At 42.4% G+C, this 14,342-nt stretch overlaps 1 protein-coding gene across 1 annotated transcript in view; it reads right to left on the bottom strand.

Moving 5' to 3' along the window:
* Positions 1-327: 327 nt before the first annotated feature.
* The window catches only part of LOC133488261 (uncharacterized protein C14orf132), a 100,064-nt gene continuing 86,049 nt past the window's right edge, over positions 328-14,342 (bottom strand). Inside the window, 1 exon segment of the mRNA XM_061795906.1 lies at positions 328-2,073. Within this exon segment, the coding sequence (XP_061651890.1) occupies positions 1,837-2,073 (237 nt within the window). The 3' untranslated portion in view covers positions 328-1,836.

Below are 14,342 nucleotides of genomic sequence, written 5' to 3'. Positions count from 1 at the left end.
GACTGCAAGGTGGCGCGTCGGCTGACAAGTGCGTTTGCAAATGCGATCTGTAAATCTTTCAGACGTTACATCGTCCTCCTCGAGGGGCAGGGACGGGGATTTGCAGTCTTCAGTGAGTAACTCATTGTCTTCCTGGTGCGCTTTTAACAGCGCCTGACACAGTCGCTATGTAAAGAACAACTCTCTCTTCTTGGATTTGGTTTGCGTCAGGGACGAGGTTTTTGCGATAACCTTGTTCCACTTGAAGAAAAAAATCATGCAACTTGCTGCTTTCCATGTAAAACCAGCAGTAGGAAACCTCAAGGCAAATCAAGTGAGTCGGTCGGCTCAGAAATCACGTTGTTTTATTAGGACACAAGATCATGTTACATTGCTTTACAGCTGAAGGCGTTACGTAACTCAACTGGCTTCAGAAAAAAAAAAAGTGTAACAGATTCGTCGGGGTGCACAGGAATACGATCCGTTTCAAAATGGCTGCCGTCAAAACGTTACGATGGCTCTTCTCAAAAATCACATCCGTATGGATTATATACTGTAGCTTTGTGTCGGCAGAGAAAAACAGTACACTGCGTTAATTCTAAAAGCATAAGTCTTTACAAAAAGGGTATTGTGGTGGTGGTTTACAACATAGTTCTATAAGTCAACCAGTTATGAAAAAACAGGCCTGAAAAGTCCTCTAGGAGCAGTAAGCGAGTATACTCGTGTCAAGGATGCTGATACAGTCACCATTCTAATTTGCTACAAAACATTAGAACAGTGTAAGCTATTGTATAGTCATATCATCGTAACACGAGGTGAAGAAAACCAAGTAGGCGACGCAACTCAAACGACAAACTGTAAAAGCGCAAACATCAATAAATGGACTTGAACAAAGGCAACAAGCTCATATATTTGTGTGGATGAAGTGTATGTGAGAATAAATGGCATCTTTGGCTGCAAGATCAATATTTGACTACTCTGCGGCAATGGAGAAAACCTTTCAGACAGAGATTCGACCAAATTGCCACAGTTTGCGTTTCGCTTTGAGACAGGGACACAGCACCAGCATTGTGGTGTGACCAGTGCTTTCTTCTGGCACTGTCAAATACCCTTACACACAGGCGTCATATCCTGCTTCTGTTCAAATGACTGGATTGACACTCCCCTGGCTTTTACGAGCGTCTTCTACAAAATTGACGCTTCAGTCAATTACATTTATGCCCATTTTCATTTTGCCACAGAATCCAGTGAAGGATGATGGGGGAGAAGCCTAAATGTTTGGGGTTGAACTGAACTAGTGCCTTGTTAAATTTAGGCCTCACGATTTGATATTTATGTGACTTTCAGTGTGCGGCAAGTGGAGTTTACTGATGATTAAGTCATTAGTGTGTCCATGGCATGCATGATCCACAGAGTCTCCTTACATGGGCCCTAATGGCAATGGGCCTCAGGGCTGCCTCGGTTGAAAATAATCCCAGTGCCTTCTAAATGTTTTAACATTCACCATCCCTGTAGTACGGCATAATTAAACAGCGCTGCCCTAAATTGCTTTGTGGCGACGGAGGCTTGCGACGTCCCCGGATCAACCCGAATCTCAAGCCCTATTTAACCTCCATCTCCTCGCATCTCCGCTTGGCAAGTGAGCGTGTGTTCTCCAGGGGAGACATGGAAAGAAACTTAGGAGGGATCAACATTATCCTCAAATCGTGGAATCCAACAAAAGCGGACAAGTCTTTTACGCTCATGGTGTAGATGTTGACGATTCCATTATGGAGCGTATCCGCTCTCAAAAGACCAGACAGATTCAAAATTTAGGAGGACTCAAAAGTGTTGGTCTTGTTGGGGGCGCACGTTTCCTCAGAAGGTGCAGGCGTAGACCACGCCCACCACCACGATGTTTCCGATGGTGGCCACAATGGCGATCCAAAGCCAAATGGCGTCGCTGGACACGGACTGCGACTCGTCCGGCTGGCCGTGCGCGGACGCGGCCGAGGCAGCAGCGTGGACGCTGGCGGATGAGTTGAAGAGTGAGTGCTCGCCGCTGTAGTCGTCGTTCGGCGACGAGTCCATGAAGGCTCCCGTCATAACTGGGATCTGAAGAACAGGAACAAAACCGTTAAGATAACGAAAAACCAATCGGTTGCTTGAAGGTATTGATGGCTATCCGTGGGCAGGATGGTGGACTGGTGGTTACCACGTCAGCCTCATAGTTCTGACGTCCGGGGTTCAAATCTCACCTCCGGTCTCCCTGTGTGGCACTAGCGTTCTCTTCATGTGCCTGTGGGGTTTTCTCCGGATACTCCAGCACCCTCCCACATTATAAAAATATGCATAATATTTGTAAATTTTGCCACAAACCAAGCGAAGCAACCGAGCGTGCAAGACTGGCTGACCGATTGCAGCGGAACGGTGTCGTAATGCTGCAGATACAGTGGAAAATGAATGTTTTGCAATAATACTTGACTATTTACAATTTCATGTGCCTGTGGCTAAAAGCAAAGTGGAAGGAGTCTGTCACCGAAATGCATGTCAAATATCCACACTTTTTCCTTCGTTCTCATCCGTTTCTTCTCTTAGAAAATGTCTACAACAGCCACGGCAATCTGCTTTTTCCTTGACAATCGCGCCATGTTGTTTGTGGTTCCTCAAAACATCGTATTCTGATAAGAACACCAAGGGTCATAGTTTTTCTGTTGCAGTGAATTGCTGTGTGCGCGTGGGTCTTTCACCGACTGTAATTTGTTTTGCGATTGCCCAGTTCAGACACGTTCGGTTGCATCGCTTGGTGTGCGACAAGCTAGCTTCATTGAAGACTTTACATTGCCCGCAGGTGTGAAAGTGAGTGGGTTTGAATATGTGTGCCCTATGAGAGACTGGGGACCAATTAAGGGTGCACGCTGGCTCTCGCCGATAGGAAGCTGCGATAGGCTCCAGCTCACCGTCCACCTTAACGAAAATAACAGTAAATGGATGGATATTCTGCAATTTTTCAACAAATGAAAAGAGTTCCAAGGTTTCTTAATAAATTGTCTGTGACATGCTTTGCTCAAAGTTTCCCATGAATCCAGAATTACAGCGTAACAATGTATAGCCCCTGTGAAGAGCAGCCAGTTTTGGGTCAGGGCGGTTGTGTCTCAGGAGCCACTGCGCACACCGCGCGCCTCTACTGCGCAGTGTGCCAATGTGGACTTACGCAACAAATGGCGACTCTTAGGGGAAATCCTGAGAGAATCCTGAGAAAAAACAAAACTGGATGAACTCTTTTTGATCAACTTCATGGGACGTTGTATGTTGGCACCGGGGTTTGACATTAACACTCGCCAATACACCAAATGTGGGTGAACTTCAGCAGTGGTGGCCAACATCCTGCGCACACACTAATCACTTTGGTGGGTTGTGTTTTGATGGGGAAAAAACATCTGCACCCACCACTGACGAACGTATTTTGATTGGAAAAACTTTTGTTCGATAGGCCAGCAGGTCTTGTCCTTCCGGAAGTTATCAGAAACTGGCTCTTCAATCTGATTCCTTGGCAGATGTGGCTTTAAAAATATATATTTTTGAAATCCAATAACCAGAAAACATTATTTTTTAAACAAAATCCAACAAAATCTTCCTGAGAACAAACATGTTCACAAGTGTGGGTGAACCAACACGAGACAACATCATTAGCAAACGCTTCCCCGCTGTCACACACATTGTCGAGCATGTGTGCGCGTGCGTATACATTTAGTGCTTGGTTAACATGGAATTAATATTTCACACGTGGCAAGCCGAAATGATGTATTGCTTTCGAGAATCGGGGCCAAACTTGTTTCTTTTGAGTGTGTATGTGTGTTTTCCATGTAGGCCTGCATTGATGGTGTGTGTGATTGAGAAATTCGTGTTGCGGGCTTCAACCGAAAAACACTCTCAGTTGAAAAACTACGCTAAAAATACCTCGGAGGCATGTTGCACTCTCGCGTACACAGAAATTTATGCTTCCTCATTTGCTCAACTTCTCTCTCTCACTCTCTCACTCACTCACGCACGCACACACACACACACACACACACACACGCTTCAGGTCTTCCCTGGCACACGGGGCCGGGGAACCCTGTTTAGAAAGCGTTCTCCTCAGCTCCCTTCATTGGCCCCTGGTGGTGAATAATGACATGACACATGCTGTGGAGCGCCTGCTGTTAACATGAGCATGATGGAGGCAGACAGGCGTGCACGGCGTCTACCAAACCTGAGCACCTCCCAACTCCCCTCCAGACACACGCACACACACAGTCGTCGTATGTACTGTACCTCTCATCCATTAAAACGATTTTTTCCCTCTATTATCCCACTTAGGTGTTTCTAGTTCATTTTTGGGGTGCTCAAGCACCACTAAATTGAATCTCAGCACCCCTAAAATTTGTGAGAATAATGTTTTTTTTTTTTTTTTTACTGTATGTCCTTTTCAAATAAACTACAAAAGTTTATAACTATACAGTACTTAGTTGAAACGTAATATTTGAACATAAAAAAAACAGGACCCCCCCCCCCCTTGCCTCAAAAGTGGTTTGTTTCACCCAATACCTCCCACCTCTCCCCGACTGGGATCTGAGCACGCTATCTGCACAGAGCAATACACTACCTGGCAGTGATATACAGTTGTGGTGTAAGTACCTAGCTTAAACCACAATTTGTGGAACACTTCTTTACTTCTACCACTCAATACCAACAGACTACTCGAACTCATTACCATTTCGCATTTTCCGCTGCGTTTAATTGTATCTCACTGTCCGTTTCAAGTGGTCAGAGACCACTGCCCACTGACTGGATGCCCATTAAATGGTAAATGGAGCACACTTGTATAGTGCTTTATCTACTCTATCAAGGTGCCCAAAGCGCTTAGAGAGGCTCATAATTCCCCATTCACGCACACATTCCTACACCAATGGGCAGCTGCTACCAAGCAAGGTGCTGCCAGGACCACTGGAAGCAATTTAAGGTTCAGTGTCTTGCCCAAGGACACTTCGACAGCAACAGTGGACGGACACTTCATGTGTGCTTTTGCTTGTTTGTTTGTTAGTGAGCTACATTACACAAAACCTACTCAAACCGATTGAGGCAAAAGCAGAGGTGCTTTAAATTTGAATGCACATCTGGAGAAAGGCGCTTATTCTGTATTTTTTCCCCCCTGACTTTAGTTAACATCACGAGAGAGAGTTTGCATTTTGCATAATTTCTGAACACAGTGAACCCCCACATATTCTTTTTAACCAATCTTCTGTTATTCGCTGAAAACTCACCCACTTAACAAGTTGAAGTGAGTTGGGGAGCTTCATTTGTGGAGTCTATAGGCAATTACAAACCCTTTTTTATTTGGGGGGGGGGGGGGTCTCAAGTATTCTCTGATTTTGGTTAAAGGGTTCACTATAAATGTAGTATTTTATATTCCAGTGAAACTTCTGAAATCGGACACTGGTCAAGCTCAAATTTTATGGATTTTGAAAAAAAAATTGCAGAAAATATGGAAATAAAAAATAATTGTATTATTCGTACAGACAAACTTTTATATAAGCTCATATTCTTAACTGTCATCTGAAAAGAAAACCATTGCTTAAAAAAATCAAATAAATCAAATGAAGTAAAACTACTCACTCTCGGTTCACGAGCGACTAGTAGGGGGTTGTGTTAAACAGTTAATATTATGATACACGTAAAAAGAAAAAAAAGTCTTAACTTTTAATGACAAACACAAACGGTATTGCAAAGATATGAAATTGTCTGATTGAATTGCAAATTAAAATTGTTTCACTGAACTTTTTCTTGTTTGACAAATATATTAAAATTTAAATTTGATGGACAGTGAGATTGAAGATTTATGCCATAACTATTTTTTTTTTTTTTACGATGATAATTCAGGACTCTGTACTCGTCAGTGAAAAGAATTGTCAATCCTAACAAAAGAGAGATGACTGGAGTAAGATAACTAGAAAATTCACCTCAGATCGTATTAGAATGCTGTTGATTTTATTTGTTTAAAATGAGCTTCTGTTATGCAGACTTTCTCCCACATTTGGTCTGATGCGAACGGAAGCTCTCAAGCCTGTCTACATTCTTTATATCGATGTTTTATTTAGTAACTCATTGTCCACAGAAGTGAGCGGTTTGCATAATTTGGGAAGTGCATGGAATAAAACAAAGTGTGCAAAAATATTCCAGTCGACGTTGCGCACATCTAAATATTTGTCAAGGTTTACGTTTTGTTTTTTTTTTGCGACGTGGTGCCTAAATCAATACACCTTGATCCTCTTTGGGGTTGCTCTTCTGTCTGTTTTATACAGTCGCGAATCCCATGAGCATGTCACGCATGACATAAATGCAACAAGAGGCTGATCACTAATGGAACACAAGGAACTATAGCAGTAAACTGAGGACGGGCAGGGAACGCATGCTTATTGACATGTCATGGATCAGTGGCTTCAGTGGTACTGTACGAAATGGCGCTCCATATGGTAATGCTTAACATGACGGGGAAGCATAGTGGAGAGTTGTTAGCGGTGTTGGGAACACGAATTACTACAGTTCAGTTTAGTTCACAATTATTATTTGTTTGAAATATGTTGCTGCCAGCTGTTACCCTCAGAATACTGGCATTTCCCCATTGTTGCCACCCATTCAGTCCACACTAGTAGACAGCCGCAGCTTTTACCCTACAGTATATTCTCAAAAACCTGAGGAAAAACCTCCTGTTTGAATGCTCTTTTTTTCATGCGGCATCATTAAAACAAAAACAGGACAGGGTACAAATGTCCCCCCCCCCCCCCCCCCACCCAATAATTTTCCAAATTTGGAAAACAAATCACACCAATTTCAGTTTCAGTCTGTAATAATCAGGGAGGCAGAATCTGAGGTAGCCTACATTTGTTTTTGCCTGACACAGGCGGCGGTGCGAGTGTCGTGGCTGGTGTTGCCAGATTGGGTGTATTTTGGAGCTCTCTTTCAAATCAATGTAGATTTGGTAGTTATGTTGGTTAAGTGTTTGGTAAAATGTAAATAAACCAAATGAGATTGGGTTGTTGTCAGGTCAGCTGAGAAAACATACCGAAAACATTCTTATCGCAGTTGTCAGGCATGTTTTCAATTTACAATTGGGCAGAGCGCTTTGACCTGGTAAATAGGATATTGCTGACTTCAGAGCAGTCCTGAAAGCAGCATAAACTCCTAGCTGTCCCCTCTTTGTCTGATTTTTTGGGGGAGTTTTCACAATCATTGATCTCTGCATTACCAGACATGTTCCATTTCCCTAAAACTACTAGTCATAACAGGGGCGATGCATTCTGGGAGAAACTCTGTCAAGTCGTGTTCAAGATAAGAGGCTAAAAGCTCTGGCAAAACTACTCTGCGCTCTTGTTTCGCTTATAACAGAAACGTCCTGCGATCTCCAACCAGATATCTCCAAATTCGTCCGTTCTAGCGTAAGAAACTCGCACTGACAGCTAGAAACGCTCCTGTCAGATTCTGTTACAACCGTGTTTGATATCAAAAAGGAGTGACAAACCTTTTAAAATTCTTACCGACAGACTCACCTCCCTCAAATATTGGACCGCTGTTGTTTTTAGCCCGATAGCTGCATGCCTACATCGGATATGTCTCCTTTCAGAACACAAGCCAGATGCTTTACTATTTGTGATCCGCAGCAAGGGGAATATGTCCTGGCATCTGTTACCGTCACATCATGTGTTCCCCATTTACAACATGAAACAAACCAATCTGTCAAATTATCACAAAATGGACATATCCCTATGAACATAGGTCCTTGTTGTTTTCAGAAAAAAAAATCTATTTCATATTAAGTCATCTGTAGCAGTGTACCCTCTGACTTTAAAGAAGAGATTTAAACAGGTTCTAGCTGTCTGTGTCATGCTTCTGTCAAAATATCCAAAGGATTCAAACTTACAGCACTCTAATTTTTAAACCTTGATAGATATCCAAAACATCAAGAACTTTTGACGTTGCCAACAACATATGTCGGGCCAGATCAGGAATATCGGTCGCAATAGCGAATCGGGCCAATATCGGGGATAAAATCCAGGAGCATTAGGTTGTTTGGGTGTTTTAGGTTCAGGGTAAGGATTACTTAAGATCCATAGAGGAAGATCCCAGGGTTAGGGTTAAGGTTCGCCTTAAGGACACAGAAGGATTCAAATGTGTGTGCTTTCACACAACAACAAAGTATCGAACCATCAGATAATTGGACAGCGTCGGCTTGTCAGATTGCGACACTGATTTAAACTCGGCGGGGCGGGAGAAGTGAGTGTCGGGTGTTAAACTTCACAGTCCTGTCCCGGCGTTATAGTACAGCATCCGTTACGCTTCCGATATGCCTCGGAAACTACCTCGATTGCATCTCCCCATTCTGTATCGGTACTTTTCATACAGACCAGTGAACTGAGGAAAAAAAGCCATCTTTGATGGGCATTGTGGAAGGGAACGGCAACATTTTCGCGGATGGCAACAACAACTTTCAACACAATAGGGTGGGAGAAATTAATGGCGACTGTCAAACTGCATTAAGCAGTCAAGGAGCATTAAGGCATTTCCTGTAGTAAAAAAAAAACCAAAACAAAAAAACTGCAATCTCCACTGTCACTCTGATACTACCTCTGAAATAAACACATCCCAAGTCAACGTACCTGGAAATTTATTTTTTTATTTTATTTTATTTTTTTATTTTTTTTTTACAGGCAGTGTACGGGACCATGTATAATGAATTTAGGTTACTTTCCCTGTCTGATTCCACTTCATGGCGTGACGTGGATGAGCGCAGTAATTGTCAAACAGAATGGGCTGTAATTGCTTCCACCACCAGTTAAGTTCTACCTTAACTGACTTCACAAGATGGCCGTAAACAATGTGTGTATTTTAATATTATGCGACAGAGGAATCCAAAATCCTCCACAGACTCTCTCGTGAATACCTTGCTTTATGCGGCAATGATGTTATGAAAAGACTCTCAAAGGGGCAAGGCTTGTGTCCTCGTCAGGAAACAAGCTGTTTAGAGGATGGTGGTGGGGGAGGAACACAACCACTGGGGTGGACCCCTGTAGTGTGAAGAACAGACTCTTCTTGTAGTATTTGTTTTGAAGTTACTAACACTAGCTGTGCTCTATAAAGTCCCTGCAACATTAACTCTTATAGTGGAACCTCTAAGGTCAATACAGTATTTATGAGAGTAATTGACGCCTCCTAAAATGTTTAGAATTGCCTATATTAATGGGTTAAACCATAAAAATACCACAAACTATAATCTGTAAAATTTAATCTCATTTGTAGCTCATTTTACAACATTAGCCTTTAAAATAAACGGTTTACGAAAAAAATGCACCAGAAGTGCGCATGAACATGCAGTGAAAATGTCTTTTAGCTGAGACGTATCAATTCAGCAATACTTCATAAACACCAATTACTAGTTCTCTATTAGCTAGGACTTTGGTTTTGATTTTGGTGAGTTTTCAGTGGATAGCTGAGGACAGGTTACACATTAAAAAAAAAAAAAAAGAAAAAAAAGTAAATTCATGAATAGGCAACCACTAATATGTTGGGGTTCACTGTAGTGCAACTACAGTCAAAATTCAAGCCAAATATTTTCAGAACATTTTGTCTCTAAAGTCACACGAAACTTCACTTCATTTGTGACATCACGCAAGAGCTCAGTGTACCTTCCGAGAGCTCAGTTCAGTTATCTTCAAAGGATTGTTGCTGTGTGTGTTTGTGTCTATTAAGCTTTTTTTTTTTTTTTTGCGACACTCCTTCCACAAGAACCAGCCTCAACAAGGGGTGTTAGGAAGAAGACAAATATGAGAAAAATATACTGTACTGTATGTACAGTGGTTATTTTATTAAAATTATTTCTCTTTTGTTCTTCTTGCCACTGATATTCTTTTTGTAGTGTTGCATGTTCCTTACAAATGGGAAATGAACAGGCTTTCCAATGAGGGTAAAATGGGATGCAAAAATTGGCATGCTTCTGATTGCTTTCTTCACCTTTTGCTGGGACGGTTCCAGCCCGCGCGTTGCCAAATGTGAGAGAGGAGGGGGAGAGTGCGTGTTCGCATCTGGGCTCGTCGCTCGCTAATATACGTCGCTAATTTGCAGTCGCACGACGGCTTGAAGTATGAGATGTGACCAAATGCATCAATTATGAAACTCGAGAATTCCCTCCCACGCCCGGCAAACAAAAAACTGATTTCTTGTTCCCGCCAGATGGGAACTACGGTGCAGTGTGTGAAAGCATTCATATTGTATTACTTTGAGGAAGTCCCAGGGGGGATACATTGGAGGCCTGTATGTCCGTGTGTAGAACACAGCACAATTTTATTTGGATAAAGGCAAAATTTTGTTTGTTTGGAGCAGCGCGGTGCACAAGAATTTAGCATGTCCTCCTCACAATTCAGAGGTTCGAATCTTAGCTCCAGCCTTCCTGTGCGGAGTTTGCATGTTCCCCCGTACCTACGTGGGGTTTCCCTAGGTACTCCATCTGCCTCCCACATTCCAAAAATAAGCATGTTAAGCCCACTACACACCTAGCCACATGTTCGAAACAACTGTCGCACAGGGTGCGGCAACTAGTTTTCATGAGTGGCCGACCGTCAGCCACCGGTTTTGCTGCGATTCAAAATTTGAATAGCTTGTGACGAGAATCGGAATGCCACCAATGTATCAGCAAAACGTACAAGGTTTTACGTATTTAAGCATGTTTCCGGGTTTCGTAGGTGAGACTATGCTGGCTGGCAGCTGCCACAGTATTCCCAAGTTGTACTAATACTCTATACAGTATACAGAATATATATTGTGATTTACAATAATACTTAGGGATACAGTTGTCAAACATGTCAGATTTTCATGGTGTTGAGGCAAAAAATTGGGGGGGGGGGGAACCCCCCACAAAAACAGGGAACTAAATCTAAGCTAACTGACGAGACAACGAGGCACACCTGGACAAAACACGAGTGGCTGAAGGCAGCTGATTGGTTGACACAAGGAACGGGGCTAATGAGAACAAGTGGAAACGAAAACCTAACAAGCGAGACAAGAAATGAACAGGGGTCACAGGAAACCGAGACAAAATAACAAAACTCAGTAAAAAGATTTATATAACAATGTTTATAATGCACGGGTGCAGTCAATGATTAGGGCCATCGATCATTTTTAACATCGCTCAAAATATCCACAGTGTGATACAGAAGCTAACCAGGACACCCTAGGTCGCCGTTTGATGATCGAGTTAGTGGTCGTGTCATCGGACCTGCGGCCGCATGTCTTGGACACTCGGGTGAAGAGAGGGGCGGAGCTGTCAACTGATCACCACCTGGTGGTGAGTTGGCTCCGATGGTGGGGAAGATGCCGGTCCGAATTTTTGTGAGGGTTTGCTGGGAACGTCTGGCAGACTCCTCCATCAGAAGGTGTTTCAACTCCCACCTCCGACAGAACTACACCCATGTCCTGGGGTAGGCCGGGGACATTGAGTCCGAGTGGACCATGTTCCGCGCCTCTATTGCTGAGGCGGGAAGTCGAATCTAAGATTCAGGAGGAGCTGTGTGGTTTTCGTCCTAGCCATGGAACAGTGGACCAGCTCTTCACCCTCGGCAGGGTCCTCGAGGGTGCATGGGAGTTCGCCCAAACAGTCTACATGTGTTTTGTGGACTTGGAGAAGGCGTTCGACCATGTCCCTCGTGGGGTCCTGTGGGGGGTGCTTCGGAAGTATGGGGTACCGAACCACCTGATACGGGCTGTTCGGTCCCTGTACAACCGGAGTCAGTGTTTGGTCCGCATTGCCGGCAGTAAGTCGGAATCGTTTCCGGTGAGGGTTGGACTCCGCCAAGGCTGCCCTTTGTCACCGATTTCGTTATGGACAGAATTTCTAGTCGCAGCCGAGGCGAAGCGGCTGGGATGAAAATCAGCACCTCCAAATCTGAGACCATGGTACTCAGTCGGATAAGGGTGGAGTGCCCTCTCTGGGTCGGGGATGAGATCCTGCCCGAAGTGGAGGAGTTCAATTATCTTGAGGGAAGAATGGAACGGGAGATCGACAGGCGGATCGGTGCAGCGTCTGCAGTGATGCGGACTTTGTATTGATCCGTTGTGGTAAAGAAGGAGCTAAGCCAAAAGGCAAAGCTCTCGATTTACCGGTCGATCTACGTTCCTACCCTCACCTATGGTCACGAGCTGTGGGTCGTGACTGAAAGAATAAGCTCCTGGATACAAGCGGCCAAAATGAGTTTCCTCCGCAGGGTGTCCGGGCTCTCCTTTAGAGATAGGGTGAGAAGCTTGGTCATCCGGGAGGGGCTCAGAGTAGAGCCGCTGCTCCTCCGCATTGAGAGGAGCCAGATGAGGTGGCTGTTTAGGATGCCTCCCTGGTGAGGTGTTCCGGGCACGTCCCACCGGGAGGAGACCCCGGGGATGACCCAGGACACGCTGGAGAGACTACGTCTCTCGGCTTGCCTGGGAACGCCTCGGGATCCCCTCGGAAGAGCTAGAGGAAGTGGCTGGGGAGAGGGAAGACTGGGCTTCCCTCCTGAAGCGGCTGCCCCCGCGACCTGACATCGGATAAGCGGAAGACAACTGATGGATGGATGGATACAGAAGCTTGTTTTTGTTCTGGTGTGAAGCGCGCTTATTGAATAAGATTTTATTACCATAACCTTCATGGAGGTAGTGTGGCCAGGAAAAGACATTACCATCAATGAAATTTATTGTGTTTTATTGCTCCTAAACCACAAAACCCCAAATATTACAGTCATATTTATTTTTATTACTGACGACATTTGTCATATTAGTGAGGATAAGTGGTACAGGAAATTGATTTTCAAAGTAATGCAATAAACGCCTTTGTGATATTTTTCTTAATAAAATACAATACTGTCAAAGAAACCTTTTATTTACGAACAATGAAAACTAGCTTCTATGAAATGTATTCATTTTTATTTTCCTGTAAATTAGTGCATGATTGTACATGTGATAATGCGATGTAGACAGTTGTAGCCATTTTTTTTTTGCTTTGTTTTTAGCTAATAAGTATAACCCTAAGCCAAACAAAACAAGTAACCTCATATCTTAAAATTCTGTAACACTGCACACAATTCTGTTAAAACTTGGTTACAACAAATGACATATTTGACAAAAGCAGTAGCAGTAAATTGATTCCTATATCTTCGTCAGCAGTATCCATCAGTCACATCCCTATTTTTTTTATATATCTCTGGGGTTTCAAACTGGACTTGATATGCCTTTTTTCGCCCAAAGCCAAAGGCCATGAATCATTCATCCAAGCACATATTTTAAATATGCATAAACCTGGCTATGCCCAGCATGTGTTTTATGCTACACTTTACACCAAAGGACCATATCATGGTGCAAGAACACATTTCTTGCAGTGCAATATCGCACACCGCTTCAAAATCTATATGTACAACCTGCTCATGCATCTTGCATTGTGATGCCGTTTCAATTAAAACACACCCAATGGCTGGCTGCTGCTACATATAAATGGAGGGCGGTGCATGGGGCAAGACTTGGTGCATAAAACATACGAAACTGTTTTTTTTTTTTTTTTTCTATAAAGATTCAGTTCCATGAAAGTACTGCTGAAACTAAAGCAGCCATCAATGGATACTTGAAATGTATTTAATTTATTCCTTTTTACATTTTCAAGTTTTTTTTCACAATTTTAATAAAATCTTATAATCTTTAAAATAAACGTAAATAATAAATAATAATTTGTAACATGTTATATATGTAAAGTTTTAATTTTATTTTGCAAAATTGCTTTTCATTAATTTTTTGAGTTATTTTAAATAAGTTACACCAATACTGAAAACATACTGTATAATGAGTTTTCTTTAAAATCTTTTATTTTTTCTGGGGGTTACGGGGTATATTGTGTAAAATGTGTAATTTAATCTCTAACTAATTAAAGTAAAAATGTACTACAAACAAAATGAAAAATACGTACTTAATTTATTGTTAATTAATCTTTGCTCCCTTAATTTATTTGTTGTTCATCATTTACTTTAAATGTATTTTTTTCTGTAAAAGAAAATTAAGAAAATATTTTTTCAGAATATTCTCTTTGTAGCTCTAAAAAGTACTTTAACTGAAGTAACAAAAACATTTAATACATTTTTAAAATATATTCATTATTATTTAAAAACTTTGATTTACTTTAAGTAAAACAGGTAATAATTTAATAGTAATAATGTATAATGCTGAGAATATTAATGAATAAATGTGGATTTGTGCACACGTTGGCCGTTTATTGTGGACAAATGCAAGGCGACAGTCACGGTCAGACAATAAAACATGATGATAAAGCACTGCATCTAAAT

Source organism: Phyllopteryx taeniolatus, chromosome 13, assembly GCF_024500385.1.
Source record: "Phyllopteryx taeniolatus isolate TA_2022b chromosome 13, UOR_Ptae_1.2, whole genome shotgun sequence".
Classification (NCBI taxonomy): domain Eukaryota; kingdom Metazoa; phylum Chordata; class Actinopteri; order Syngnathiformes; family Syngnathidae; genus Phyllopteryx; species Phyllopteryx taeniolatus.
This window is presented reverse-complemented; position numbering and strand designations above follow the sequence as displayed.